General features: G+C 58.8%; 3 protein-coding genes across 21 annotated transcripts in view; 2 read left to right on the top strand and 1 right to left on the bottom strand.

The window, feature by feature from the left end:
* Positions 1 to 304: 304 nt before the first annotated feature.
* On the bottom strand, positions 305 to 8,437 carry NFKBIB (NFKB inhibitor beta). 2 transcript variants are annotated; one of them, XR_005223167.2, is made up of 7 exons: positions 7,867 to 8,437; positions 7,001 to 7,106; positions 5,858 to 6,086; positions 5,133 to 5,221; positions 4,785 to 5,018; positions 3,184 to 3,650; positions 305 to 767 (listed from the first exon to the last, which is right to left on the bottom strand). XR_005223167.2 is itself a non-coding variant. In XM_037884696.2 (6 exons), exons 1-6 carry the CDS (start codon positions 8,286 to 8,288, stop codon positions 3,603 to 3,605), a joined length of 1,128 nt encoding a protein of 375 aa, XP_037740624.1. In that variant the 5' UTR covers positions 8,289 to 8,437; the 3' UTR covers positions 305 to 3,602. The 2 variants fall into 2 exon arrangements, 1 of the variants encoding a protein (XP_037740624.1); XM_037884696.2 differs by having other exon boundaries at positions 305 to 3,650.
* Positions 8,438 to 8,722: 285 nt separating this feature from the next.
* The window catches only part of SIRT2 (sirtuin 2), a 23,248-nt gene continuing 4,781 nt past the window's right edge, over positions 8,723 to 27,189 (top strand). Inside the window, exons 1-17 of one of the 5 annotated variants that reach the window (XM_037884689.2) lie at positions 8,974 to 9,133; positions 9,578 to 9,624; positions 10,342 to 10,390; positions 10,743 to 10,827; positions 11,592 to 11,708; positions 12,548 to 12,589; positions 13,717 to 13,823; positions 14,545 to 14,601; positions 15,430 to 15,498; positions 15,933 to 16,062; positions 16,869 to 16,928; positions 18,339 to 18,394; positions 18,808 to 18,884; positions 18,968 to 19,019; positions 19,411 to 19,478; positions 20,162 to 20,228; positions 20,882 to 21,630. In XM_037884689.2, the coding sequence (XP_037740617.1) occupies positions 9,596 to 9,624; positions 10,342 to 10,390; positions 10,743 to 10,827; positions 11,592 to 11,708; positions 12,548 to 12,589; positions 13,717 to 13,823; positions 14,545 to 14,601; positions 15,430 to 15,498; positions 15,933 to 16,062; positions 16,869 to 16,928; positions 18,339 to 18,394; positions 18,808 to 18,884; positions 18,968 to 19,019; positions 19,411 to 19,478; positions 20,162 to 20,228; positions 20,882 to 21,067 (1,251 nt within the window). In that variant the 5' untranslated portion in view covers positions 8,974 to 9,133; positions 9,578 to 9,595 and the 3' untranslated portion in view covers positions 21,068 to 21,630. Of the gene's footprint in view, positions 9,134 to 9,577; positions 9,664 to 10,341; positions 10,391 to 10,738; positions 10,828 to 11,591; positions 11,709 to 12,547; positions 12,590 to 13,716; positions 13,824 to 14,544; positions 14,602 to 15,429; positions 15,499 to 15,932; positions 16,063 to 16,868; positions 16,929 to 18,338; positions 18,395 to 18,807; positions 18,885 to 18,967; positions 19,020 to 19,410; positions 19,535 to 20,161; positions 20,229 to 20,881; positions 21,631 to 27,189 lie in introns of those variants that run through there. The other 4 variants (XM_037884691.2, XM_043534827.1, XM_043534829.1 and 1 more) reach the window with 4 other exon arrangements.
* The window catches only part of RINL (Ras and Rab interactor like), a 22,023-nt gene continuing 16,594 nt past the window's right edge, over positions 21,761 to 27,189 (top strand). For 2 of the 14 annotated variants that reach the window (XM_043534824.1, XM_043534818.1), the window contains exons 1-2: positions 21,761 to 22,609; positions 26,758 to 26,911. In XM_043534824.1, the coding sequence (XP_043390759.1) occupies positions 26,850 to 26,911 (62 nt within the window). In that variant the 5' untranslated portion in view covers positions 21,761 to 22,609; positions 26,758 to 26,849. Of the gene's footprint in view, positions 22,805 to 24,643; positions 25,111 to 25,764; positions 26,912 to 27,189 lie in introns of those variants that run through there. The other 12 variants (XM_043534822.1, XM_043534813.1, XM_037884684.2 and 9 more) reach the window with 11 other exon arrangements.

The following is a 27,189-nucleotide window of genomic DNA, read 5'->3' as shown; positions in this document are numbered from 1 at the left end:
ACGCATGGCCTAGTGGGTAGACCGCTGGGCTGGACCTCAGGAGCCAGGGGTTCCAGGCCCAGCTCTGCCACCGGCCTGGTGCATGACCTCGGGCAAGTCACTTCCCCTTTCTGTGCCTCAGTTTTCCTGTCTGTAAAATGGGGATAAAATGCTGCTTACCTCCTTTGTGCGGCACTTTGGGCTCTATGGATGGGATGTGCTATGTAAGAACCGGGTATAATTAGAGATGGACTATGGCGGTGATGCAGCGAGTCCAGTCCGCTGTCCAAACGCCCTGCCCTCCACATGAACACCGGACACGCTGTATAGTTCAAGCAGCAGCTTTAATCTCATCCCCCATCACTGGTCAAGAACATACACGATACAGAGAGCAGGATCCAGCAAAAGCAAAGACTGGTAGGGAGAAAGAACACACAGACACAGAACCGTATAAAGCTGAACGACAGCTCACACAAAACTCACAACATAGCTTAAAACCCACAAGCACTGGATGAGAGTGATGTGGTATCTGGGTCTTTAGACACAGAGCCAGCTGGGGAAATGAAGAGACAACGCTTACATAGAAAAAGCCATTTCCCTTCTGCCGAGTTTCTTCAGCCAGCCTCTTCAGTGTGCTGTTCGAGAAGAATGAGCCAGGGACCAGGTTGCTTTCGGGAGCTAACCTGGGAGGAGCCTCGTGAACAAAAGTGTCCCTCATCCAATGGATCAAAACCCATCTGTGGGGCTGGGCATCAGTCTGTCCATTCCAAGAATGCCAGGTTTGAGGCCTGATCCACGCAGCAATGTTTGTAAAGGTAGAACTAGGTCATTTGCGGGGTGACGGGTTTGTTTTTTTGTTTTTTTTTACACTGATAGCAAGACAGTACAACCGCTAGTGTGGACAGTTAGACTGGTCTAAAGGTGCCTTATATTGGTACAGCCTATTCCCCTTCCCAGAGCGGAATAAAGCACCTTTGTGACAATATAACTGCATGCCCACAGATGGGATTGTACAACTTTAACTAGAAAGACACAAAGAGGCAGTGTGATCTAGTGCACAGAGGACTTGGTGAACCTGGGTTCTACTCCCAATTTGGCCACGGGCCTGTTGGGTGACCGTGGCCAACTCATTGTGCATCTGTTTCCCCATCTGTAAAATGGGGACGATGAGACTGACCTCCGTGGTTATCTCCTGCTGCACAGAGCCAGGTGTTGACGTGCTACAACTTGTTTGTTAGACAAGCCCTTTAGTAATAAGTGCGGAGGCCTAGAGGGCTCGATCCTGGTCCACTTGCGAGCTGGGAAAAGTATTATTGACTCTCAACAGTCAGGTCCCTCAGTCCTTCGCACTGGGGCAAGTGAACTAAAAATCCAACCCCACTTCCTAGGGAGGCTACTGATTCTAGGGCCCCCCCCAAGACACATCCAGAACCTCATTATCCCACCCCCACCTCCTGGTACTGAGATCACATTGATGTCAGCTAAGGTGCTCAGAGCTTGAGAATTAACCTCCGCCCCCTAAAAAACAGAGAGCCCCAATCTCCCCTTACATTTTGGCCAGTGTTTTCATTTACAAGATGTATGAGAATGTAAAGGAGAAAACAGCAGCCTCGTTGAAGGAGGAGGATTTTGTTTAGAATTAGATCCTTTCTCCCCGCACCTTTCCAAACCACAAATGGAATGGGGGGGGGGGGGGGGGGGAAGGGGTTAGATCTTACTAATAAACCATCTGTAACTCATGCAGCCAGTTTCGAAATCAAGTCCCAGGTCTGCCTAGGGCAGCTCTTCCAAAATTACCCCCCGCTTTCCCCCCCGGCAAACAGAAGCAATTTCAGACAGCACAGCACCCAGCGGTCCCATCTCCATCACGTTAGACAAAAAGATCAGAGCTAGTTGGGAATTTGACAAACCGGTTCCCCCCGCCCCGGAAAAAAACCCACATCAATTTGTCAGAGCCAAAGCTACTTGTGAACAGGGCCGCTTTGGCTGACTTGCTCAATTCAAAACATTGGGGGGCGGTTGGGGGTTTAAAACCGGTGAAACGTCCTGTTTTAACAAGGAAAGTTTCCAGTTTTGTCATCAAAACAACTTTTGGTTTTGAAATGAATAAATTCAGACGACAAAACGATCAAAATCTAACAACGCAACTGAAATTATTTTCAGCCATTCCGCTCCTAAAAGGCCGAGGTGGGAGTTTTCAGCTCAAATTTGGAGCAGGCAAATTTGTTGATCTCTAAAAACGTTACGGGATGGGAAAACCGCTTCTCACACAGCTCCAAGAGACCCCATTGACACCCAGAGCCGAGGATAGCACGAACAAGGCTTTACAGCCAATCAGCGGGCACCGAGGAAGAAAACCGACTCCTCAGGGAAAGGAATGAAGATGGTCCCACCCTGCAGTACTGGCTGAGCTGCTAAGAAGCCAAGATTGGTCCTTATGGACACAGATGCATCTCGGACCCTATGCACAGGTACAAGAGATGCGCGGTTCCTACACCAGACAGGGCACAGGCGCAGTCCCTCCCTCTCCATGTCTGACCCAAATCAGACAGCTCCAAACACACCTGGACTCTTTCCAACCTCTCGCCCCCGCCATTGAGATCTAAAAGGTCTCGCTCCTTAGCCTCTCTTCCCTCCTCTTCCTCACTCGGTCACTCCCTCTGCTCATAACAGACCCCACCCCCATTCTTTCCACCAGCCTCATCTCTCATCTGCTCCTCCTGTGAATTCCTCCCCCGCCCTGCCTGTTTCAATCCACCTGCTCTGCACCGGAGCTCTTGCCCTGTCTTGGCCCATAGATCCTAAACGCTAGCAGGGGCTCAGATTTTCAAGAGCACTCACCGACCCTCGGCCTTACGGCTGCAGGAGGAGACCAGGGCTGCACGGCGCTCGTGAAAATCCATCCACCTCATTTAGGTGCTTAGATGGGGCCGGATTCTTTTTAGCTGTTCCCAAGTACTAAATCCAGCTGGAGTTGGGCGGTGCTCAGTGCTGCTCAAGATAAAAGCAAACAGGCCCAGGGCGTTTGAAAGGCAGCTAAACCCCAGCCGGAAATGCAACAGGTGCTGTGCAGCTCCCCACTGACCCGAATTGCTTGGTTATGCGAACAGCATCTGTGGACTCCAGCAGGACCCCTTGCATGGGTAGGGATGACGCTCCCGCTTCGAAAGCAAACGACAAGTGGCTCGACAGGGCAAAGGATACAGCGAGCAGAGAAATCCTGCCGACAGTCCATCCCAGCTGCGACTGCAAAGAGCAGCAGGTGCCGAAATACCATTTTTTTTTATTTTAACGTAATCAAAATAACTCGATATAAACTGACTGAGCTAAGAAACACAGAAGAAAACGAACGGGGGGGGGGGGGGGGGGGGGGGGAATAAACGGATTAGATCAAGGCTCTGGTGAACTTTGGCTACCGGTTCCAAGTAGCGGGAGCTTTATACTGAGCGTTGCCAGAAACCGCAGCTTTTGGATAAATAGTCGGAACTAGCTGGGAATGGAGAGATTGAGCCACTGCCAAACTTCTTCCCAGAGCGGCAGAGCAGGACGCGAGTCTTTTACGGAGAGGTTCGCTGCCACGATGGGTAACGGCTCACGCTGCAGGGGATGCCGGCCCGGCCCCGTCAGTTCTTATAGTGTCCACTGTTGATGACGATGTCGTCGTATTCCTCCTGAAAAACGGGAGAGCTTCACTGATGACCGTAGAGGTATGGCGGGATCGAAAGGGGCGTGGGCGTGTTTAGAGACTGTTATGCAGCAGGTGGGGAGGGCCAGATTAAAACAACTACACACAAAGTCGGCTGTTGCTGCCGATGCCCCGTGTTCAGGTTTCTTCCCTTCTTGTAGGCTCATAGATCCTAAGGCCAGAAGGGACGACTGTGATCAAGTCTGACTTCCTGTAAAACGCAGGCCCTGGAGCCGCCCTGAATTAATTGCTGTTTGAACAACAGCAGATGGGGGTGGGGGGGGAGAAGAGACACGGACCTCCAATTTTGATTTAAAAACATTGTCAGCGATGGAGAATCCATCACAGCTCTAGGCAAATTAAGGACTAATTACTCTGTTAAAAATTTGCCCTTGTCTAGCTTCAGGATATTCAGGAGAGAAGTCTGAATGCTTCAATTTCCATCCGCTGGATCATCTACTGTCAAATTTCTTATACCCACATAGCAGTGCTTAATTTGTGCTAGGGCCGAGTCCTGGCACCTTTAGGCTTGGCAATTCATAGCACCGGCATCTCGGGGCTTGCCAGGTCAGTCATGAATGTTTAAAAAAAAAAAAATCGCACCTCTTTTACTACAAATTAAGCACTGCGATGTACGTACTTACAAACCGATACAATCACCCCTTAACCTGGTCTGTGTTAATCCAACTAGACCAGAGACTCGAGGAACTCAATCCCTTAGAAAAGAGAATCCCCTGCTGGTGAAAGACCCCTTTGGTCTGCACTGCTGCCAATCACAATGCCAGCTTCCCCACCCACTGTGTTTTAGAGGGACCCACTCTAAGCAGGGGGGTTCAGTCTCTGTGGGTCCCGTTTGATCTTCAGCGTCCACTAGGCTTACCCAGGAGGGGGCTGGTTAGTGGCAGAGCGAACTAGGAACCAGGCTGAGACCTGCCAATTCGTTCCACATGGGGGATGCTACATGGCTAGAGAATGGGAATGGCTTTCCAGTACTGCTGTCTAGGCCTCAAGTCCCCCGTCGCTCCTACAGGTGGAAGGGTTGCTCTAGGACAGAGATGAGCCACACTTGCAAGGGGTGAAGCTTGGCCTGGTGTTAATTCAGCACCCCCACCCCACTCACGTCGCTGCTCTCAGCCAGGCTCTCCTCCGAATCCCAGTCGGGCTCCTCCGAGCCGAACTCCCGGAGCAGCTGCAAGACCTTTTGGTTGGGCCTGTGTACGGCGCTATAGATGGGGGTGTAACCGACGTACATCCGGGCCCTCGGGTCCGCTCCGGCACGCAGCAGACACTCCACCACTTCCGGGCTCTGCGACTCCACTGCCAAGTGGAGGGGACTCCGGCCACAGCTCAGCTCCTGCCAGCGGTGGACAGACAAGTCAGCGAGGCTGCCATGGAGTACACGGTAAAAGCCTTCCGATCTCTTCCCACCCCTCCCCGTAGACGATCCGCCCCAGCGCCCAGTACTAACTGCCTTGTTGAGATCGGCTCCGGCACCCACAAGGAGCTTGACCACTTCAAGGTCCTTCCGCAGGACAGCCACGTGCAGCGGCGTGTAACCTGTGGAAACCAAGAGCGGACAATTTTGGTCAACCCTACAAGTTGATTTCCGTCTCCCTCAGGCCACCTAGCAACCTATTGGTGGACCAGCTGGCTGCTGTCATGGCAGCACGAGAGGATTGTTTGCTCTGCTGGGGGGGGGAAGGAACCAAGACTAGAGGGATCTTTTATGGAGCAGTCTCATTGATTTCTTCGCTCCAGTCATGTCCAGCAGCAGGCAGTTCCACAGGTTAACTATAGGCTATACAACAGACTATGTATCCATCCAGCACGCTGTCTTTTGGTTTTTGTCACCCCCAAAGTGGCAGGCCTCTCTCTCTGTTAAGCCACTTCTGCACTTGGGGAAAACGGGCATGGAAGTCATTTTGGTGATGGCCAAATTCTGGTGTTTTCTTGGGTATGTTAGAGAAGCCTCAGGACTGCTCTAACTTACGTTTGGCCCTCCACAGGCTCGGAGGGAGCGGAGCATAGCTAGAGCGCAACATGCTCTGGCCACGGGAGCTGGGCTGGTGCCAGGCTGTTATGCCAGCTCCATATTGGCTGGGGAAGGGAAGGAGGGTGAGAATGCTCATGACAAAGGTCCCACGTGTAACAGGCCCAGTGTATTTCCCAGGTGGGTGACGAGAGTCTCCATACCATCATAATTGGTGCAGTCCAACTGAGCGCAGGCATCATTCCCCTCGCAGGGCCTGTGCCCGCTCAGCGATGTCAGAAGCCACCGTGCGCAGTCCTGGCAGCCCTCCCGGCACGCCAGGTGCAGCGCGGTGTGGCCAGCTTTCTCCTGCACGCAGAGCCCCGCCCCGGCTGCCATCAGCTTGCGGACAAAGTTGGAGGCGCCGAGAATGACTGCGATGTGCAGTGCCGTCTGGAGAAGGGCAGCGAGAGAGAGGGGGGTGAGAAAGCTCAAGGTAGATCTCCCCTAAAAGGGGCCTGGCCTACCGTCATCAACAGCACTAGAGATCACTTCTTCCAGTGGTTTTCACCCCAACTTCTCCCAAACAGCTTTGCACCCTATAACCCAGGAACAGTGCTGAAATGCAGCCACCTCTGGGCAGGAGGGCAGCAGCCAATTGCACAAGAGGGTCAGGAATTTTAGCCAAGGACGCCAGGGTAAATCCACTATTCTCACAAAAGCTGCCTGTAATACTCGGGCGCAGCAGTGGACAAGGTTATATCCTCCCTATGCACGAGGAGCTGCACGGAAGTCAGTTTATCTGCCTGGGATGAGCGAAGACCCCAGGATGAGTGCAGATCAGCTTATGTCCTGAAACAAAGCCTTCCCTGACCCCGTATCTGCTTTGGTCCATTGCTGTCAAACCCCCACACTTGCTCCCCATCCCCCTGCCACAAAAGGGGCAGATGTGTTTTGATGTCAGCCCCTGTTAACACTTATTTTGCAGTAGCATCTCCATCAGGTTGGGACTCTATCCTGCTAGGTACAGTACAAACACAAAGCTAGGAACAGTCCCTGCCCCAAAGAGATTGTTGTGCTCTGTAACGCTCTGTAACACTCTTCCCTGCTCCCACAAGTCATTTATGATGCTGAGGGGTTTTTTTTTAACATGGGGTTGTGTTTCATTTTCTAACCAGCACCCCAAGCATTCCATAAAGGAGGTGGCAACATGCAGGGACCAGACTGGGAGCCAGTACTCCTGAGTTCTGCCCCCCGACTTGCTGTGCAATCTTCAGGCAAGCCAATTTGCCCCCCCTCGTGCCTCAGTTTCCCCACTGGAAAATGGAGGATGATACAGACAGAAAATGCTCCAGTCTCGGCCCAACCTGGCCCAGGTCGTTCTGCAGATCCAAGTATTCCGTCCCAGCCGTGTACTGCAAGATAGAATCCAGAAAGGCCTCATGTTCGTGAATCACAGCCAGGTGGAGAGCTCTGGGGAGAGAAGAACAGATACCACTCCCAGCAGAATGAAAAAGCGGTACCGCGCAACTGGCTGAAAATACTGCACCTGAAAGGGAAGCAAAGCGATTAGCAAGCAGAGGAATTGATTTAGCCAGCCAAGAGAGAGAGCACGTACCAAGGAGCTGGGGATATAGCAGGGAGGCCATAGGGCAAATCTTGGTAGGAGCGTGGGCAATGGAAAAAGCTCCCAGTGGTGACCGAGTTTTGCCGTCTAAAGCGTCCCGGGACCGAGAGGCCAGGGATTGAGGGCCAGGGTCAGTGGAGACAGCACTGAAATAGCAGGGGGAGGGGGGGGGTCTGTGGTTTAGGGCTGAAGCACATCAACAAAGCTGCCTGTCCGAAGTCCGAAACTAGAGCAGGGAGCTGGCCGTGGGCCAGGACCGAGGCGCACCCGGAGGGGCCAACGACTCGGACCCCCCCGCAACGCTGCGCTTTCACGGCCCGTCGAGCCGGGCTGGAGCCCAGCGGCTCTCCCGGAGCTGGCTTCCCCCTTAACGTCGCCCCCAGGCCGGGGACCCGCTTTGGAGACGGGGCCGGGGACCACGAGGCCCCAGCCAGGGCCGTTCCCCGGAGAGGGCCCCCGGCATCCGAGAAGGGGGCCGCCGCGAGAGGGGGCCTGGCCGGTGTGGGGACGGCACCGAAGCCGGGGGGCGGCCCCCGGGGGGGGGGTTCACGCCCCCCAAGCCCGGGCGGGGGGAGGGGGGGACAAAGCGGGCGCCCGGACACTTACGTATCCCCGTCCTCGGTCACGAAGCCCAGGACGTGGCGCAGCCAGGCCCCGGGGGCCACCGCGGGCGCCTCCCCGGCCCCGGCCGCGGGGTCCCCGAGCCGCACGGCCTCCACGCCCCGGGCGAGCGCCCCCAGCTCCGGCCCCGCGGCCGCCCCCCAGCCGGCCTCCTCCTCGCCCAGCGCAGAGTCCAGGCGCTCGGAGGCCGGCTCGGAGGCCGACCCGCAGGCCTCGGGGGCGCCGGCGGCCGCGGCCGGGCCCGGGGGGGCGGGCGGCGGGGGCTTCTCCGGCGGGGCCCCCAGGCCGTCCTGGATCTGGCTGAGCTGCCCCTCGCTCAGCGAGCCCAGGCCGCTGTCGCACCAGTCCTCGCCCGCCTCCGGCCGCTTGGCCTCCCCGAGCGCGGCCGGCGGCTGCGGCGCCGCCATGGCTCCCGGACCCGCGCTAACCCTGCGGCTCGCGGGGCGCCGCCGCCATGCCCGGCCCGGCGCCGCTGGCTCAGGCTGCGCCCAGGCAGGGGATTTCGGGGCCCGGGGAATTCCCCGCGCCCCAGCCAATCCCCGCCGGGCGACTGGGGGCCGCGGGGCGCGCTGGGAGCTGTGGTCCTGGGCCGCGGGGCGCGCTGGGAGCTGTAGTCCTATGACGCGGAGCGCGCTGGGAGCTGTGGTCCTGGGCCGCGGGGCGCGCTGGGAGCTGTAGTCCTATGGCGCGGGGCACGCTGGGAAAGGGGGCGGGGCACGCTGGGAGTTGTCGTCCTGGGTCGCGGGGCGCGCTGGGAAAAGGGGGCGGGGGCGCAGGGCCCGCTGGAAGCTGTAGTCCTGTGGCGCGGGGCGCCCTGGGAAAAGGGGGCGGGGGCGCGGGGCCCGCTGGGAGCTGTAGTCCTGTGGCGCGGGGCACGCTGGGAAAAGGGGCGGGGAGCGGGGCGCGCTGGGAGCTGTAGTCCTGTGGCGCGGGGCACGCTGGGAAAAGGGGGCGAGGGGCGGGGCGCGCTGGGAATTTGTCGTCCTGGGCGCGGGGCGCGCTGGGAAAAGGGGGCGGGGCGCGGGGCACGCTGGGAGCTGTAGTCCTATGGCGCGGGGCACTCTGGGAAAAGGGGGCGGGGGCACGCTGGGAGTTGTCGTTCTGGGCGCGGGGCCCCCTGGGAAAAGGGGGCGGGGGCGCGCGGGGCCTGCTGGGAGCTGTAGTTCTGTCGCGGCGGGCGGACCCGTTCCCGTTCCCGAGCCGGTGGCGGAGCCGGGCAGCCCCGCGCCGGGATCTATGGCCGAGCGGGACGGTAGGAAGCGGGGACACCCCCCCCCGCCTCCCGCGTCACTGGGGTCCCCCCATCCTGGGGTTCCTCCCCCCGCACCCCTCCCGAGTTACGGGCCTCCGCTCCGCACCCCTGAGTCACCCGGGGTCCCCCGCTTCCGTCTGGGGCTCCTCCCCTTGTGCCCCACAGTCCCACCACCCCCCCCGCCCGGGGATGACTTCCCCCCCCGTCACAGGCACCCCCCTTCCCCTCCTGTCCCCCCTGAGTCACTGGGGTCCCCCCTTTCCTGGGGGGCTCCTTCCCCCTGCCCCCCAAGTCACCAGTGTCCCCCTGCCCCCCAAGTGTCCATCCCCCCCGTGTCCACCAAGTCACCAGTGTCCATCCCCCCCGTGCCCCCTGACCCAGCGGGGTCCCCTTTCCACCCAGGCTTCGGATAGCAACTTGGATTTCTTCCTTTCTGTGTCACAGCGGCTGGTGCCGGAGGAAATGAGGCAGAGAGGGGCTTGGACTCTCCTGTGAGTATTGGGGGGTGCGGTGTGTGGAAGCCCTTTTAGGTAAGAAGCCAGGGTTCCCCTTTGTGGCGAGGCCCAGCAAGCTCGGAGCGGGGCATGTAGTTGTTCTGAGCTAACCCATTGCAACCAAGGGACAAGGGGAAACCCCATCAGGTCCTAGCTGACCCTTTCCCTCCCTGTCCCCCAATTGCACTCATCCCTGCAGTCTGTTCCTCAGGGCTCAGCCCCGTGTGGCTTTCATATCCTGCAGCAGTGACACTGGACCACGGTGAGAGTCTCACCCGACAGTTGTGCAAATTGTCCCTTCTGTGTCTGGCGTGAAAGTCCTTAGAGAGGCGGCGTTTGGTCCTGATCTCCAAACCCTTCTCTGGTGATGAACCACCAAAGCACGCTCTCTCTTGGAGCCAGGAATAGAACCCAGGAGTCCTGACCCCCCCGAACTCCCTGCTCTAACTTGCTCAGCCCCACTCCCCTCCCAAAGCTGGGAATAGAACCCAGGTGTCCTGATCCCTCAAGCTCCTACTCCAATCATTTAGACCCCTCTTCCCTCCCCCAGCTGGGGCTAGAACCCAGGAGTCCTGACTCTCCTTGGTTCCAATTCCCCAGACGATTCTACCCCAGACTGAGATGCTTCTAACAGTAGCCACTAAAGGTAGAAAACAGTTCTGTGTTCGCACTGGCTTACTTCACCGACAGATCTTTTTATATTTTGTTCTTCAGGACTCTGATTCTGACTCCGAAAACGGTGGTGCCTCTGGAGAGTCTGAAAGTAGGTGCCTTGTGCGTTATTGCAGGGGCGGGATGGGGCGCATGGGAAGGCCAAGCTGCCTGGGCTTTCTTTTGTCATACCGTGGGGATGGACTGGGCGTAGCCAGCTAGAGAGAGCCTGTGAGAGCCAGCTGGGTCTATTAATCTATAGCTCTTCTTTCCTCTTGGGAGTGCGTTGGGTGAATAGCGTTGGGTGAATGCACTTAGGCCATCTTTTTCTGTCCGGGCTTCGAGGCAAAACCTGGTCTTTGGTGGGAATTGGGATTGAATAATCTGTGTCGATTGTGCTTGTCGGGCCCCTAAACGCCTCATGGTTTCTAACATATCTGTCCTCATAACTCCCTGGGAGGCAGGGCAGCGCCATTATCCCCAGTGTACAGATGGGGAAACTGAGGCTTGGAGCCTGCCAGTCCAGCGACACCACCGCCACAAAAGACGGTAACTAAACTGACAGGCGTCCTCTTCTGCTGGCTTCGCTGCATTGGCACTGCGGGGTCTGCTGGCACGGCTGGGTCACCTAGTGGGCGTGAACACTCCTAGCCCACAGACCTATGTGGGGAGAACTTTGCAGCGTACGCCGGGCCTGGGTGACTTGTCCAGCATTGCACAAGGAGTCAGTTGCAGAGCTGTGACTTGAACCCTAACCACTGAGCCCTCCTTCCCCTCTTACGTAGCATCTTCAAGGCGCTTTCCAAACATCAACTAATCTTCACAATAATCCCCCTCTGTGAGATTGGGAAAAGGGAATAAATAGGTTCCTGAGGGGGAAACTGAAGCACAGGGAGGGGCACTACCTTGCCCAAGGCTGCTCGGCAAATCCGTGGAGGAGCTGGGATTAGAACCCAGGAGTCCTGGCCCCCGGCCCCTCCTGCACTAACCACTAACCCCCATTCGCTTTCCAGAGCTGGGAACAGAACCCAGGAGTCCTGACTCCCAGCCTCCTGTTCTAACCCACTAGACCCTGCTTCTTGCCTACAGTTGGGAACAGAATCCAGGAGTCCTGTCTCCCAGCCCCCTGCTCTAACCACTAAACCCCACTCCCCACCCAAAGCCAGTGATAGAACCCAGGAGTTCTGGCTTCCAGCCCCCTGCTGCTCTGGCCACTAGTCCCCCACTCTCTTCCCAGAGCTGGGAACAGAACCCAGGAGTCCTGGCTCCTAGGGGTCCACAGCGGTGAACGTTGTTTGTTCTCTCCCTTTCAGTGGATTTCCTGCGAAACCTCCTGTCCCGGACGCTGGGCCTGGGCAGCGAGAAGCCGGAGAAGGTGCTGGATGAGCTGACGCTGGACGGAGTGAGCCGCTTCATGCAGAGCGAGAAGTGTAAGCTGACTCTCCCTTCTTGGGAGGAAGCTTCCCTGAGACCAAGCCAGGGAGCCAACCCTCGTTCTGATCCCCCAAACGGGAAGGGGAAGGTGCTTGGGGGTAACTGCCTGGGAGAGACCGAGGGCCAGAGGGGGAGGCATGGAGCCGACCATGGATGTGGCAAGGACTCCGTGTTGGTGTAATTTACAAGCTGCGGGACAAGTCTGACTTACACATTCCTATGTGTATTGGTTCTCCTTCCGTGCTGCTGGGAGAGATCAAGCCCCTGTGGGCCTGATTCGCAGTTACTCCCTCTCGGCACTTGGGACAGGATTGGTGGAGGTGTCTTTAAACCTCCCTTGCGCTGCTCGTATTCTGGTCCTAGCATAAGTTAGAGCTGCCTCAGGGCTGCTCTGCTGAGTCTCTGCTGAGTCTCTGCTTCCCATGGCCCCTGTGAAGCAGAGAATTGCCATATTGCCGTGTGCTCTGGCCGGGCTGGTCCCCCATGCTGGGAGCGGGGCCTTGATGTGAGCTCCATGCTAGCTGGGGAGGCCCCTAGGGACGCTCTTAGAGGGCTGTCCCTCTCCGGAGCGGCACAGAGGGGCCTGGTTGTAACTGCAGATCAGGACCTGGTCCAGCAGAGGTCAGGAGTGCGGGGAGCACCCCGGTTTTGATCTAGTTCTTAGATGGACTAGCGCTGACGAGAGCCTGGAGGTTTGCAAATTGGGCCACGTGGCTGCCATGATGTCTGCCGACGCCGCCCCCTCCCCCCCCCCCCCGAAGCGCCGAGAGCGTGGGGCTGTTTTCCGGGTAGCTTTCCAGAGTCAGGTTTGACGCCTCCCTCTGTTACCTTGCAGGCAGGAACGTCGTCTGCATAGTGGGCGCTGGGATCTCGACCTGTGAGTACAGCAGCGGGCGCGGTGGCGGTAGATCAATCACGTTGAAAAGAAACCAGCGCATAGCAATAAACGGGGGGGTTCTGATACGACTCGGTTCTGCCTAGTGTTTCTGTAGCACTTTCCATCCCAAAGCTGTCTACAAGCCACTGCTGAAATACAGCCACCTCTGGGGTGGAACGCGGCAGCTGTTTGTACGGGGATCGCTCACCCTTCCACGGCAATGCAGACGACGCTTGAGGTTGGCAGCTGTTTGTCCTGGTCCCTCCTCCAGTGCTGAGACCCAGCCAGTTCTGGGTTTGGGGCACAGTAGCTGTTTATGCAGGGATCACGCATCTAGCACCGAGTTGGAGTGGAGCGTGACAGCTGCACAGCAGTTAGGAGAGGAAGCGAAGATGAACCCTGTATCTGATTGAAGCTGCAGGAGGGTGGTAGGGAGGCAGGATGGAAAGGGGCTGGCTGGAATTTGACCGGAACGCTGTGTCTAATGCCAGGGTGTTACTGGGCAGAAGGGAGGGAAAGGTGCTGTGGGACTTTGAACGATCAGGAACGTTCAGGACTTTCATTTAAGTCTTGTTTGAAAGACAGCGCCTCTGGCATCACAGCGCCCCCTGTTGGGCCGTGGCAGAGCAGTCAGTGGGGTTCTATTGCACATCGGCCGAGTTTCACAACCAAAGCACCTGGCTCCTGGGCACTAAGACCCAGCCCTGAGGTGTGTGGCCAGGAGCTTTGTGATGGGCCTGTGCCAGGTGGGCATCCACCTAGCACTGGTCAGACTCGCAGAAGGCCTGTCTGCACCTGGAGTGGGCTCCCTGTAAATCCTGGGATGGATTCTGTGGGGAGTTGGGGGACTTTGGCTGTTCCCACGTCCTGGTGAAGAATCCGGAATCCCTAGGACCTAATAGCTGTGTCCACTGCTGATCTAAACTATGCTGGTGGCACCCCAGAAAATGAGTGTTACTAGAAAACTGCTCCCCTGCTAGGCTGAGCGACAAGGAGGTGACGATCCCCTGGCTAGAGGGCTCCCCCCCGCCCCCACATTGAGGCATCCCTTCTCCATCTCATCCCATTGACCGACACCGCTTGGCATTTGGGTGGGTTTTCTAACAGGCTCCCCTTGTGTCCCTCAGCTGCGGGGATCCCGGACTTCCGGTCGCCCGGCACGGGGCTCTACGCCAATCTGCAGAGCTACAACCTGCCGTACCCTGAAGCCATCTTCGAAATCAACTACTTCAAGGTAGCACCCAGGGTTCCTCCTACCTTGGAGATCTCCTTCCATAATGATTGATCATTGCCCGGTGGGCCACCTAAACAGTTCCTTTGATGCGTCTCACACACACACCCACCCACGTCCTAAAGAATTCCCCTCCATCGTCAGCACTTGCAGACGCGTCGTATTCTTGTTTGATCCCTGAACGAGGACGGATTGAGGTTAAAAACACGACTGGGACTCCCCAAACTGCTCATGTTTCTAGTCTCATTAGGGGAAACTGTCCCAGTTCAAACTCCTGAAGATCTCGGGGATACAAACTCGCACCCGCTGCCTCCCGTCTCTAGCCGACTGGCCAAACCAAACCCCTGTCTCTCTAAGACGCAGGCAGCCTGGCACAAGGGAGGGCCGAGCACCAGTAGCCCCCCGCTAGAGCCGATGGGAGCTCAGCACCGGGCCGTAACGCGAGGATGGGGGCGTCCGGAGCGCCAGTGATGGGGAGCTGCGCTCGTTTTGCACAGAGGTGGGCATGGAGTTCAAATACTGGGGCACAGGGAGAACTGGGGGTGGCCAAAGAACTCCCCCACCCCCGCTTGAGGGCCTGATCCTGAGACCAGTTTGCCAAACCCCAAAACTGGGGGGACCGATCAGTGAGGCATCATCTTGGGGGACATACAGGATTTGTTCTTAATCGGTAAACCAAACTTAACCCCATCCCCAAAACGTTTGTCTATTTCCCTCCACACAGCAACACCCGGAGCCGTTCTTTGCCCTTGCCAGGGAGCTGTATCCAGGCCAGTTTAAGGTACATTCAGCCTGAGCTGTCGGATGCTCTTTGCTTTCTACAGCATCTTAATACAGAGGTGTTGTGTAGCGCTGTGACCCAGAGACTGAGCACCAGAGCTCCTGGGTTTATTCCTTGTTCCAGGAAAGGGAAGGGGTCTGGTGGCTAGAGCAGGGGACTGGGAGCCGGGACTCCTGGGCTCTCCGATCCTGGCACTGGGATGGCAGGGTATTGGGGAATAGATGTGACGCTATCGTGGATCAGACGAAAAGGCCCAGCTGTCTTGGTATCCGTGCACAGCCAGACACGCACCTCGCTCCAGATCACAGTGCTACCCGCCCCTGGGTTGCGTTGGACCAGATCATAGAATATCAGGGTTGGAAGGGACCTCAGGAGGTCATCTAGTCCAACCCCCTGCTCAAAGCAGGACGAATCCCCAGTTTTTGCCCCAGATCCCTAAATGGCCCCCTCAAGGATTGAACTCACAACCCTGGGTTTAGCAGGCCAGTGCTCAAACCACTGAGCTATCCCTCCCCACTTAGATCCACGGATCCTAGCCTGGCATAGCCATCAGACAGATGGACCCAGCTGGTCTGGTATCCCCTCTCTCTTTCCCCATTGGGTCACACGAACCAGCCAGTCTGAAGATGTCCGGCCTCCAGCTGCTGCCCCGCTGTAAGGTGTAGAACCCCCCCCTTAATGAGCCTTCCCGGGCAGTCCTAAACTGGGGTATGGGGGGGATTTCCTCCTCCCCTCGCAAGCTGGGGATCAGCTGGTGTAAATAAAAGGCAGGGACAGCTGCTTTTGACCTACAAGGGAATCCTCAAACGTTCCCCTGCTCCGTTCCAGCCCACCGTTTGCCACTATTTCATCCGGCTGCTGAAGGAGAAGGGTTTGCTGCTGCGCTGTTACACGCAGGTGGGTGACCCCTGGAAGGCCCAGCGAGGTGTGGTGGGGGGCATGGGCGTGGGCTTAATACACTTAACAGGCTGGGGCTCCCAGCCCATGGGAGGGAGCATGGCCCCTCTTCATTCCAGCAACGCCCTGCCTCCCGACCAAGGGACACCCCTCCCCATGCTCCAGGAGCCTTCCTGCTACTCTCCAGCCCAGCTGAGCTACTTGCTGACTTCCTGCTCTCCAGCTGATCAGTCCCAGGTGAGGTTGGGCCCCGCCCCCTTTAAAGGGCCAGCCACACTGTGATTTGGGGCAGAGGGGGATCTACGTGGGGCATTCAGGGGCATCAGCTCAGCCTGAGGGCAGTTCAGGCCTGCTCAGTTTCGCTACCTGGGTCTCGGCCCCTACCCAGCCCCGCGGCGTTACAAGGGGCAGGTGGGCATGTCTGTACCTTGCAGAACATTGACACGTTGGAGCGGGTGGCCGGCTTGGACCAGGAAGATCTGGTGGAAGCCCACGGCACCTTCTTCACCTCTCATTGTCTCGGCTCCTCCTGCAAGAAGAAATACACCCTGGACTGGATGAAAGGTACCTCTTCCCCCGGCTCGCCTTAGCTACCTCCATCAATGGCCGCACCGTTCAGAGTCCCCGTGGGGCCCCAGTCCGTCACCGATCGAGATGGGCACGTAATCCATGAGCCCCGGTTAATCTCTGTCTGTTCCGGGTGCTCCCACCCCGCCAGTAAGAGAAGGGGCATGGGGAGACAAATCAGCCTGAGGATGTGACAGGAGCGAAGCAAAGACTCCTGCCGGGTTCTTCCCCAGTGAATGCGTGGCCCGTGCGGGGTGAGAGGCTGGGGGAGAGTCTGTCACGCACAGGCTTGCGCCTGAGCTAGGAGCTCAGGTTAATGTTGGGGAGCAAAAACCTTGGGACTCGCCAGGGTGGTAGCCGATCTCTTTGACAGACTCCTGCACGCTCGATGGCGAGGCAGCGCTTGGGCGTTTGAGGTTAGCGATCTCTAGGTCTGCTTAGCGCTCAAGAGGACGAGGCTGTCATTCATGTTCCCTTGGGTCTCTGCACAAAGTTGGGACCTCAGGAATTGCCCGCCTGGATCAGACCGGAGGCCCATCTAGCTTGGTATTCCGTCTCTGACGGTGGCCCAAAGCTGCAGAGGAAGGTCCGGATGTGGTGTGATCTGCTGTCACGTTGGCTGGTTTCCTGATCTCTTGAGTGTTAGGAATCTGCTCAAAGGTTTTAGATCTTTTCCAAAATCCGTTAGAATTGCTAATGTTCATAACTTGCAATTGGTTCCCATCAGAGCAGTCTGTTCCCGCCTCCTCCAAAGCTGAGCTGAGAATCCGGCCGCCGACTTTCATTCCTTTTCCCTCTTTCAGAAAAGATTTTCTCGACTGTCACCCCCAAGTGCGACAAATGTCAGAGTCTGGTGAAGCCAGGTGAGTGTCTAGTTCTCGCCCGCTGGTGATTCGTTCATGGGGGATGAATCTAACCTGGTCTACCCTAGGAACGTACATTGGTCTAGCTTCCTCTCTCAGGGGTGTGAAAAATCCACACCCCTGAGCAACATAGCTATACTGACCTAACCCCTGGTGTAGACAGCGCTGGGATGACGGAAGAATTCTTCCGTTGATTTAGCTACCATCTCTCAGGGAGGTGGATTACCTGTGCCAATGGGAGAACCCCTCCCATCAGCGTAAGTTGTGTCCACACTGAAATGGTGTAGCTGCACCACTGTAGCGCTTTGAGTGTAGACGTATCCTAAGAATTGGAGCATGGATCTCTCCTCATATCTGTCTTTGTGCATGTCTCTGCTTCAGCAGTGTAGTCTGGAAGAGCAGCTTAGCAGAAACTGGTAATAACAATGCTCTTCTCTTCTGATCTTCCTTCGGCTCCAGAGAGCTCGGAGGGTTCAGCAAACCTGAATTAAGCCTCACGGCTCCCCTGAAAAACAGTGAGGAGCATTCGGTCTCCACCTCTGAAAATGCAGCCATCTCTAGGGCAGAGCGCAACAACTGTTTAACAGCGGGCATCAACGGTTGAGGACAGGAAGTGAAGAATCCTGTATCCAATTGAAATGGTGGCAGTGGGAGGGCAAGGAGAGGAAAGTGATTTTTAGGGAGGTGGAATGAAATTCCCCTTGTATGTTTCCGGGGCCCTTTTTTCCAAAAGTGATTTACAAACATAGGTGCAGAGCATGGCTGAAATGCAGCCACCCCTGGAACGGAGGGCAGCCGCTGTTGAAAACCACCCACAGTACAGTGACGGGAAAGCCAGTTTTGGCTAAGGACGCTAGAGTAATCGCCTGCTTTCGGGATCAATTCCCCAGGGACGGTATTTTAATTATTTGTGTAGGGGTCACACCTGGGGTCCTCGGTCCATGCCTGCGGCTCCTTTGCCCTAGGCGCTGTACATTTTTGTTGCTATTAGATGTATTATGATAACGCCTTGGGGTCCTAGGCCGTGGACTTGTTAGGGGCTGTACAAGCACAGAGCAAACACATGGTCCTTGCCCCAAAGAGCTATATTCACATAGAGCAGAGAGGAGCTGGGAGGTTTCTAAGGGGTGTCTGAAGTCTGTGGGGCCACATCCCCAACTGGCGTGAGCTGATGTCGCTCCATGGGAATCAGTGGGGCCAGACCCGTGACTGGTGTAAATCAGCCGGAGCGCTGCTGACTTCACTGGAGTGTTGCTGACCCACCCTAGCTGAGGATCTGGCCCCAGGAGGCTGCCGGCCTGCCGTTACTCGTACCCAGCGCCTTGGCTTCTCCTCGGCCCTTCAGGGAGCTGCCCGCCCAGGGAAGGGCACGGCCAAGGTGTTGAGTGTGACAGCTTCTCTTTTCCCTAGATATTGTGTTCTTTGGGGAGAACTTGCCCCCCCGCTTCTTCACACTCATGCAGTCGGTAAGTGCCCCAGCCAGACGCGCTCCCAGCATCGGCTTCCCAATAAACACCTGCCCCACCCCCATGTCCTGAAGCAGCGGGTATCTGTCTTCGATGCAGGCGGGATACCAGGATAGATGGGCCTGTTGCTCTGAGCTGGGACAGTGGCAGGGCGGGATCCTGGGTTGGTCAGTTGGTCTGATTGGGGACAGGGCAGATATATGGGGCTGGATGGGCCCCTTGGTCTAATTTGGGTTGGGGGGGAATACAGGGCTGGGTGGGCCCATTGGACTGACATGAGGGGGACACACCGGGGGGACCCATAGGTCCGATCATCGGGGCAGTAGTGGCGGGGCGGGGGGGATTACCAGCCCCATGGTGGCGGCTGGCAGCACGGCACTAACCCCCTGCCCCCCACCGTGTGCTCCCTGCAGGATTTCCAGAAGGTGGATCTGCTCATCATCATGGGCACGTCGCTGCAGGTGCAGCCCTTCGCCTCCCTCGTCAGCAGGTGGGTGGTGCTCCGGGGCCGCCCGCAAGGCCCCTCGCTGTGGGTTGCCGCCTCCTGACCTCCCCTCTCCTTGTCTGACGCAGGGTGCCCACAAACACCCCAAGGCTGCTGATTAACAAGGAGAAGACGGGGCAGGTGAGGCCTTTCTCGGTGCCCGGGAGCTGTGGGGATGGACTGCTCGAGCGGGTACCGACTGGCAGGCTCCCGCGCCAGCCGGGACGATGCCGGCCTGCCGTGCTTGGCTGCACCCAACCAGGGGAAGGGGGTGAAATTAGCACTGTTGGGGGTGGGAGGGAGGCAGTTGTGATTCCCCCCCTCCTTTTTTTCCCCCACCCATGCCCCAAAATCTTGGGCGTCCACCTAGCAAGCCCCAGGAGTGGAGTGGGGCGGGACATGATTCAGGGTTCTCCAGGGGGCTCGTATGATCTCCTGATGGCCCCCAGGAGCCCTCCACCCCCTTGCCCCCCCTTCCCCGCAGCCGCCTGGGAGCCTGTTTGTCCTCACCGGCGGTCTGTCTTGTCTGCAGAGCGATCCCTTTATGTCCCTTATGGGCCTCAGCACCGGCATGGACTTCGACTCAGAAAAGGCCTACAGGCAAGTTCCCTGGGGACGAGGGGCCAGCGCACGGCCCACCCTGAGAGAGGGGTGACGTTGCTGGGGGGCAGGCTGGGTGTGCCCGGCTCCTGGGGTGGAGGGACAGGAAATGGACTAATGTTTAGAGCAGGGGATGGGGGGCCAGGACGCCTGGGTTTTCTTCCCAGCTCTGGGTGAGGAGTGGGGTCTAGTGGTTAGAGCAGGGGGGCTGGGAGCCAGGACTCCTGGGTTCTATCCCCAGCTCTGGGCGGGGAGTGGGGTCTAGTGGTTACAAGAGAGGGGGCTGGGAGCCAGGACTCCTGGGTTCTGTCCTTGGTTCGGGGGGGTGAGGGGGAGGGGCTAGTGTTTAGAACCGGGTATGGTGAGAGCTACGCCTTTTGGCTTCCTGCCCTGGCTTTGCCACTGAGTTGCTGAGATCTTGAGCAAGTCGCCAAATCTCTATGTGCCTCAGTTTCCCCTCTGTAAAACAGGGCCAGCGATCCTTCACAAGGGGGGAAATTGCAGATGCTGAGAGAGCCCTTTCAGATCCGTAGCTGATAGGTGCTAGAGATGGGCACTGGGCTCTTCCGCCTCCAGGGCAGGTCATCTGGGGGTGGAGTGAGATTCTCCCTGGTCACAAAGCAGTTGCATTAACACCTGCTTGTTGCCTTCTTCCCCTGCGGGGCTCTCCCTCCCTGCCCCAGGGATGTGGCATGGCTCGGGGAGTGCGACCAAGGCTGCACAGCACTGGCCGAGCTGCTGGGATGGAAGGTATTTACTCCTCTCCCGTGTATTCCTGCCTCCCTGCATCTACGCACCATCCCAAAGTCCCATTCAAGCTCTTCTTAAGAGTCCCGGGCGTCAAGCTCGGTGTCCTGGCCAGAATCCGAGCTCTGGTGACCCCATTTGCGTGGAGCTGCCTTTGCTCTGGGCCTGCATAAGAACTTGCCACGTTGCGCCCCAGAAGACGCTGTGTTACAGCACTGGGTGAGCAATTCACAGACACACAGTTGCCCTGCCCCTCCCCAGAGGTGGCTGCATTTCATAGGGGGAGTATGCGATCCCTATACAAACAGCTGCCCTGCTCTGCTCCACCTCCACGTTGGAGGAGGGACCCCTGTGTAAACAGCTGCCCTGCCCCAGAGGTGGCTGCATGCCAGTGCTGGATGAAGGATCCCTGTACAAACAGCTGCCACGCCCCACCCCAGAGGTGGCTGCGTCTCCGCGCCGGGTGAGGGGTCTCCGTACACATGGTACGGCAGAGCAAGCTGAGATCCTGGAGGAGGAAAGCGCCTCTCTCAAGGCAAAGGTGGTAGAAAAGGTGCCACCAGAGATCTTTGTTTTAGCCCCCTTCCCAGGGCAGCCAACTTCTCCCCTGCTCTGCCCCTTGCTCACCAGCCCCACTGCCCTGTGGTTTTGTGCAGAACGAGCTGGAGGCGCTGGTGAAGAAGGAGCACTCTGCCATCGATGCCAAATCGGGGCAGGCCGGCGAGGCCGGGGCAAGCCCCTCCCTTCCCCCGGCTGGGGCCACGGCAAGCCCCTCCTCTCCCCCAGCGAAGCCGGGGTCATCGCCCGAGAAGGAAAGCGACGCCGGAAACAAGGCGGAATGATGGAGCCCAGCTGGGGCTGGCGAGGGCCGTTCATTGGAGTGGATTTGAACTCGCCACTGCCTGGGCAGTCTTCCCCGACGAGGGGCGAGAGCCGTCTCTGATCTAAAGAGGGCTGGGAGCTAGGGTCACCCCAAGTTTGCAGCTTGCCGGGGGGGGTCTGAGGGTTGAGATTCAGGGGAGTTTGACTCTGGAACCACCTATCCCGGGTGAGCTGGGGCTTCTTTGAGTCATTTCGCGCTGACCGCATGTTTCGTTATTTCCCCCCCGAGCTAAACTAACTGAAATCCAGGGCTCAAGGAGCGCACCGCAAGATAGAATTGCATTTCCTTTCTAATCTGTTTCCCCAGCTGGGATTCAGTTTCCCTCAGAGACCCATCTCGCTAATTAATAGCAGGCCCAAGGCTTTCCGACAAGCGTCGCCAAGTCCGTTAGGTGCATTGGGGCTGAAAACCGAATACTGGCACCTTACGCAGTCTCCCCCCCACCCCAGCTTGGTGTTTACTTTGGATTAGTTATTGCAGTGTATTAAGTATCACTTGGCTATTAAATTTTAGCATCTTGGAGGTAGGCTTGTGTTCGCTTTTGGGTCTCTCTCCCTCTGAAATGAATTCCCGTTTATAAAGGGAAATCGAATTTCATACAGAGCTGTAGATGGTCCTGGTGCTGCGGAGCTATTGGCCCATATTCTGTCGGTCTGGTGTAAATCCGGAGTGACTCTCTTGACTTCAAAGGATCCTCGTATAAACAACGGTCCTGCCGCAGAGGTGGCTGCATTTCAGTGCTGAGTGAGGGATCCTTGTATAAAGAGTTGTCACAATCTACCCTGGGGTGGTGTCATCTCCGTGCATCCTAGAGGGGATGGGGGGGCCAGTGTTAGGCAGTGGCTTACGAATGAGACCCGGGTTCAATTCCCATCTCTGCTGTGGACTTCCTGTGTGGCTGTGGCCACAGGAAGTGGCCCTGAGCTGCTCCCTGCCTGTTTCCCCATCTGTGAAAGGGGGATGGTAAAGCTGCCCTGCCTCACAGGAAGGATAAGTCCGTTAAAGAGAGTGAGGCGGGTTGAGATCTGGTAATGACAAGCGGTAGAGAAGAAATAGAAGCGCCGGTGTGACTGGGAGCGGATTTAGCCGAGATCAGAATCCGAGTTTCCTTCCCCTTGTGGCACTCGTCCCGCTGGCAGCAGTGCGGACAGGCTGCAGGATCAGGGCCCGAGTCAGAGGTTACACGCTGGCAGGCGAGACCGTGGCCCTCTGCGCTTGGTGTGTGTCACTTTAGGAGGGCAGCTCTGTATTTCTATCCCCATTCCACAGATGGGGAAATTGAGGCACGCAGAGAGCGGGAGGAGTGACTGGCCCCAGGCCAAAGAGAGATTCAGTGGCACGCTTAAGATGAGAACCCAGAAGTCTCAGCTCCCACCCTCCCCTGCTGTAACCACTAAACCCCACTCTCCTCCCAGAGCTGGGGCAAGCGCCAGCTGCCCTGCCTCTCCTCCGCCCAGGATGCCAATGCTGGAGCAGGCCGGGCGAGCTCCTGTCAGAGGCGGTAGGTCCAAGCGAGCGGCCGGGTTACGAAACCCCTTTGACTCCAAGACCGGAACAGACGCAAACCAAACAGCCTCCCGGCTCGGCCTGCAGGGAGGGGCCGGGGGCTGTGGCGTCCCTTCCCAGCCACGCAGGGACAGAGCGGGCGTCAAAACGGCTCCAGTGCCCCTGGCTGAGCTGTGGAGGGAGGGAGCAGGTACGTGCTGGGCCGGGGACCACCCTGAGCCGCAGAAGGGAAGTAAAGCTGTTATCGGCAGATAGGGGCTAGTGGTTAGAACCAGGGGGAGTCGGGGGAGGCAGGACCCCTGGGTTCTGCCCCTGGTTCTGGGAGGGCGATGGGGGTCAGGACCCCTGGGTTCCCTGCCTGGTTCTGGGAGGGCGATGGGGGTCAGGACTGCTGGGTTCTTCCCCTGGCTTTGGGAGTGGGGATGAGGTCTATGGGTTGGAGCAGGGCTGGGACTGGGAGCCAGGACTCCTGGGTTCCGCCCCCAGCTCTGGGAGGTGGGGCGGGGGGGCGGCTATGGGTTGGAGCAGGGCTGGGGCTGGGAGCCAGGACTCCTGGGTTCTGCCCCCAGCTCTGGGAGGTTGGGGGGGGGGGGGGCTATGGGTTGGAGCAGGGCTGGGGCTGGGAGCCAGGACTCCTGGGTTCTGCCCCCAGCTCTGGGAGGTGAGGGGGGGGCTATGGGTTGGAGCAGACCTCAGACACTCCAAGTCTAGTTGACCGTGGTATTAGCCGTCTGGCTTTTGTGAGCATCTGCAGTGGTCAGACCGGGGCGGGGGAGCTCTGCTTTACTTCTGAGCCATCCCTTCCTGCTGCTTGGAAGGAAGACCCCACCCCACTGCACCCCCAGCCCCACTTACGGCCTCGGCCTCGCCCAGCGAGCCGATCTCACCCTGCGTCGGCTGCTGCACAGATGGCTGCCCCTAAGACAGGCCGAATTCCCTGCTGCGGGGCAGCTGTGATTTGCAGCTCTGCCTTTCCCTGGCTGTCCCCGGTGCCCAGCTTTGCCCCCTGCCTGGGTAACCGAGCGATTCCCCCTGGTGGAGGTGACGGGGAAGGACCACTCGGCCCTGCTGGGATAGTCCTAGGAGTGGGCGGGGGGGGGAGCGGTTCCCGCTCTTCACCCACGGCCCAGCCCGCGGCCGGAGGCCCGTGGCGTTTTTAGCTGGGGATGCGAAGTGGCTACGTGCTTTCCTGTCGCAGGCCGAGGGTGGGAGGAGACGGAAAGTTACAGAGATGCTGAGCGAGGGGAGAACGCGCAGGAGCACTGGGGGCTGGGGGGAGGGTTTGGATCAGCTGGGCCAAAGAGCCCAGTGCGGGCAGACAGCCGGGATACCAGGCTAGATGGGCCCATGGCTCTGATGTGGGGCGGGGGGGAAGGGGAGCGATGGAAGGTCTGGGGGAATTGCTCCAGGAGCTCCTTCCTTCCCCGCCACCCCCAGTCCTCCATCCCGCGCAGGCCCCCGCTCTCGAGCGCAAGAACCAGCACGCCCCGGGCCGGCCCCCACCTGAGCTTCGCTGCGTAGATCTGAGCTCAGATAAAGGAGGCGCGAGAGGAAATGCGAAACGTGCACCCTGCGCGGGCCTCTTGGGCTGGGCCCCTTCTCCCAGCATCCCTGCAGGGCTGTGCACCTGTCGGTACGGCCCCGGGCTCCCTCCCGTGCCCTCCCCCCCCCCCCCAGCCCTGCCGGTGCCCCTCAGTCCCGACCCGCAGCCCCCTGCCAGCCCAGCCCCGGGCTCCCGCCCCCCACAGCCTTGCCGGTGCCCCTCACTCCCGACTGCAGCCCCCTGCCAGCCCAGTCCCGGGCTCCTGCCCTCCACAGCCTTGCCGGTGCCCCTCACTCCCGACTGCAGCCCCCTGCCAGCCCAGTCCCGGGCTCCCGCCCCCCACAGCCTTGCCGGTGCACCTCAATCCCGACCGCAGCCCCCTGCCAACCCAGCCCCGGGCTCCTGCCCCCCACAGCCTTGCCGGTGCCCCTCACTCCCGACTGCAGCCCCCTGCCAGCCCAGCCCCGGGCTCCCGCCCCCCACAGCCTTGCCGGTGCCCCTCACTCCCGACTGCAGCCCCCTGCCAGCCCAGCCCCGGGCTCCCGCCCCCAACAGCCTTGCCGGTGCCCCTCACTCCCGACCCGCAGCCCCCTGCCAGCCCAGCCCAGGACCCATCCTGAGCTATGGATGGCGATGAACCTGCCCCCTTTGCCTCCGCTGTCCTGGGGGGAGTCGCCTGAGGGCACCCATCCGAGTCACTGGCGCTCCCGGGTCCCAGCGGGCGCCAGAAGTGTGACACCCCAACACACTGGTCCCTCCCCCTCCTCTCTCTCCTTCACACCGCGCCCCGTGGCCTTTCCCCTCCGCCCGGCACGGCCCAGAGACCACGTGAAGGCTGCCGGAGGTATAACAACCACAGCCCCGGTATCGCAGCCTTGGCTCCTTCGTCATCGCCTTCCCACTCACCCTCGTCCTCGCCAGAGATCTCCCTGCCGCCGCTTCTCCCTCCCCAGGTAAGAGCCCCCTGGCTTTGCTGCTTTCTTCCTTCCCTGGCTTGCTCCCGGCAAAGGGCCTGGACCGGGGAGATCTGGGTGAAGGGGGGTGGATTGGGCTGGGGCCCAGGGGCAAGAGGGCCTGATTCGCAGCCCACTGGGCTCCCAGTTGCTCCGCTGAGCCCTCGGGCATCAGGGAGAAGCTGAAGTATCTCCAGCCCGTTCTGTCGGGTGCCTACCAGCCGGCAGGGCCCTTCATCCAAGGTAAAGCCCACCGCAGCAACACACAGCCCAATCTGTGGGGTCAGACACCTGTCAGCTCCCTCCGTGTGGTTCAGGCTAAGAGGCAGCGTGGCCCAGGGGGCTGGGGTTCAGGAGAGCTAGGTTCTGGCCTCAGCTCTGCTGCGTGACCCCCAGCAAGTCGTTGCTCCATGCCTCAGTTTCCCCTCCCACCCTTTGTCCATTGAGTGTGGAAGCTCTTTGGGTCAAGGGGATATCTCTCGCCCTGGGACTGTGCAGAAGCCAATGCAATGGGACTGTGATCTCAGTCGGGGTCTGGGCAGCGCCCGGCCCGACGGGGGGCCCCGGTCTCTGTCTGGGGCCTTTTGTTGCTACCATAATACGCTTTTTAAATTGCAAACCGATTTGTGAGCCTGATCTCACGTACATTCCCAGAGTCTTTCTGGGCTCCCGCTTGCAGGGGAGGCGATGCTGGAACGTGCCCAGATGCCAGAGAGAGCAGAGGACCTGAAATGCGGGTTGCCATTGCTCAGTGACTAAGCCTGGGGATGATTCTGCCTCCCCGGATGACTCGCTGAGCGGATTGAAACCAGCGCTGGGTTTGTTTTGAAGACCGGCAGCCCCGTTTGGAAATATGGGCTTGCAGGTGGGAGGGGTGGAGGGGTGTTAAACCCAGTGGGGCTCCTGGGCCCTGATCCAAGCACCCATTGGAAAGGCTCCCTCGGGCTCGGCTGGGGAGCAAGCGCCCCGGAGCTAGGCCCATGGAGGGGTCAGGAGGGGGCCGTTAACCCTCTCCAAGCGCTCTTTAGAGACTGATGCGCCAAGGGGGACGCCAGGGAGTTTCAGCGGAGAAGGTGGCTCTCAGGGATACACGGGCCATGGAGCCAGGACTCAGCTGGGGTCCTGTCCAGGGCAAGGCTGAGGGGCGTTGGCTCTGTGTCGGGGGGAGCTCCCGCTCCAACGACCAACAAAGGACTCCGGTCTCCAGAGACGTCCATCCCCTATTTGATGTTTGTGCCTCAAGGCCCATGGCACCCCAGGAAGAGCTAGGCCCCGCCCTGAGGCGCTCCCAGGCTGAATAGCCAATGCCTAGGACCGGAGAGGGTCAGGCTGGGTCCGATCCTACGAGCCCGTTATCCCGCCCGTGGGCAGTGGTAGCACCACATGGAATCACTGTCCTCCGGAAGCAGGAGAGGTGCGTTGAGGAAAACCGCCCCGCAGCGATGTACCCCAACACAGCTCGCGCGCCCGCTGTGTCTCTCTTGTTAACCAGGGGACAGGCCCCTGCTTTGCAGAGACACCTAGAGGCTGAAAGGGGTAATGCGAGTGAGAGTAACACTGCAGCAGGCAGGGGGGGCAACACCCCCCTCACAATGCGCCCCCCCCCCCCCCCGTTACAAAGTTGTCTCCTGCTTACTCCCCTTGCAGAGGGATCTGGCGCCTAAATGAATCCTGGGACACGGGTTTCTGAGCAAGCCGCCTCTGCTGATGGGTTAGTTACAGCTGCCGGGCTATAAAGGATGCCTCACTTGTCTGCTGAAGAAGATGTCGATCCTTCGGGGGCTGGGGACAATGATAGCCGGTAAACAAACCTTGAGGCGGGACTGAGTCTGTATCCAGCCAAGCTTCGGACAGTGCATGTGCAACCACTGCCCTCTGCTGGATGGCACCAGGGCTGCTCCTGCGTGTCATATGCCCTATACTGCCCCCAGTCAATGGGGATTCGCCTGTAACTCGAGAGTCAGGGGGGTTTGAGCCCTTGGGGCAAAGGGAACTGGGTTCTAGCCCCCTTGGTGGGAGGGATGGGGGATTGGTCAGCCCCTGTGTGGGGTTGTGCTGAGCTTTGCAGCTTGTCCCAGT

Source organism: Chelonia mydas, chromosome 23 (genome assembly GCF_015237465.2).
Source record: "Chelonia mydas isolate rCheMyd1 chromosome 23, rCheMyd1.pri.v2, whole genome shotgun sequence".
Classification (NCBI taxonomy): domain Eukaryota; kingdom Metazoa; phylum Chordata; order Testudines; family Cheloniidae; genus Chelonia; species Chelonia mydas.
This window is presented reverse-complemented; position numbering and strand designations above follow the sequence as displayed.

Bases quoted from the DNA above. Each gene is read 5' to 3' on its own strand.
- NFKBIB (XM_037884696.2), bottom strand. From the start codon at position 8,288: ATGGCGGCGCCGCAGCCGCCGGCCGCGCTCGGGGAGGCCAAGCGGCCG. The intron at 5,222-5,857 runs GTATGGAGACTC...TGGTTTCCACAG, and splicing joins GGACTGCACCAATTATGATG to GTTACACGCCGCTGCACGTG. The intron at 3,651-4,784 runs GTGAGTGGGGTG...CCCGTTTTTCAG, and splicing joins GCCTGGCTGAGAGCAGCGAC to GAGGAATACGACGACATCGT.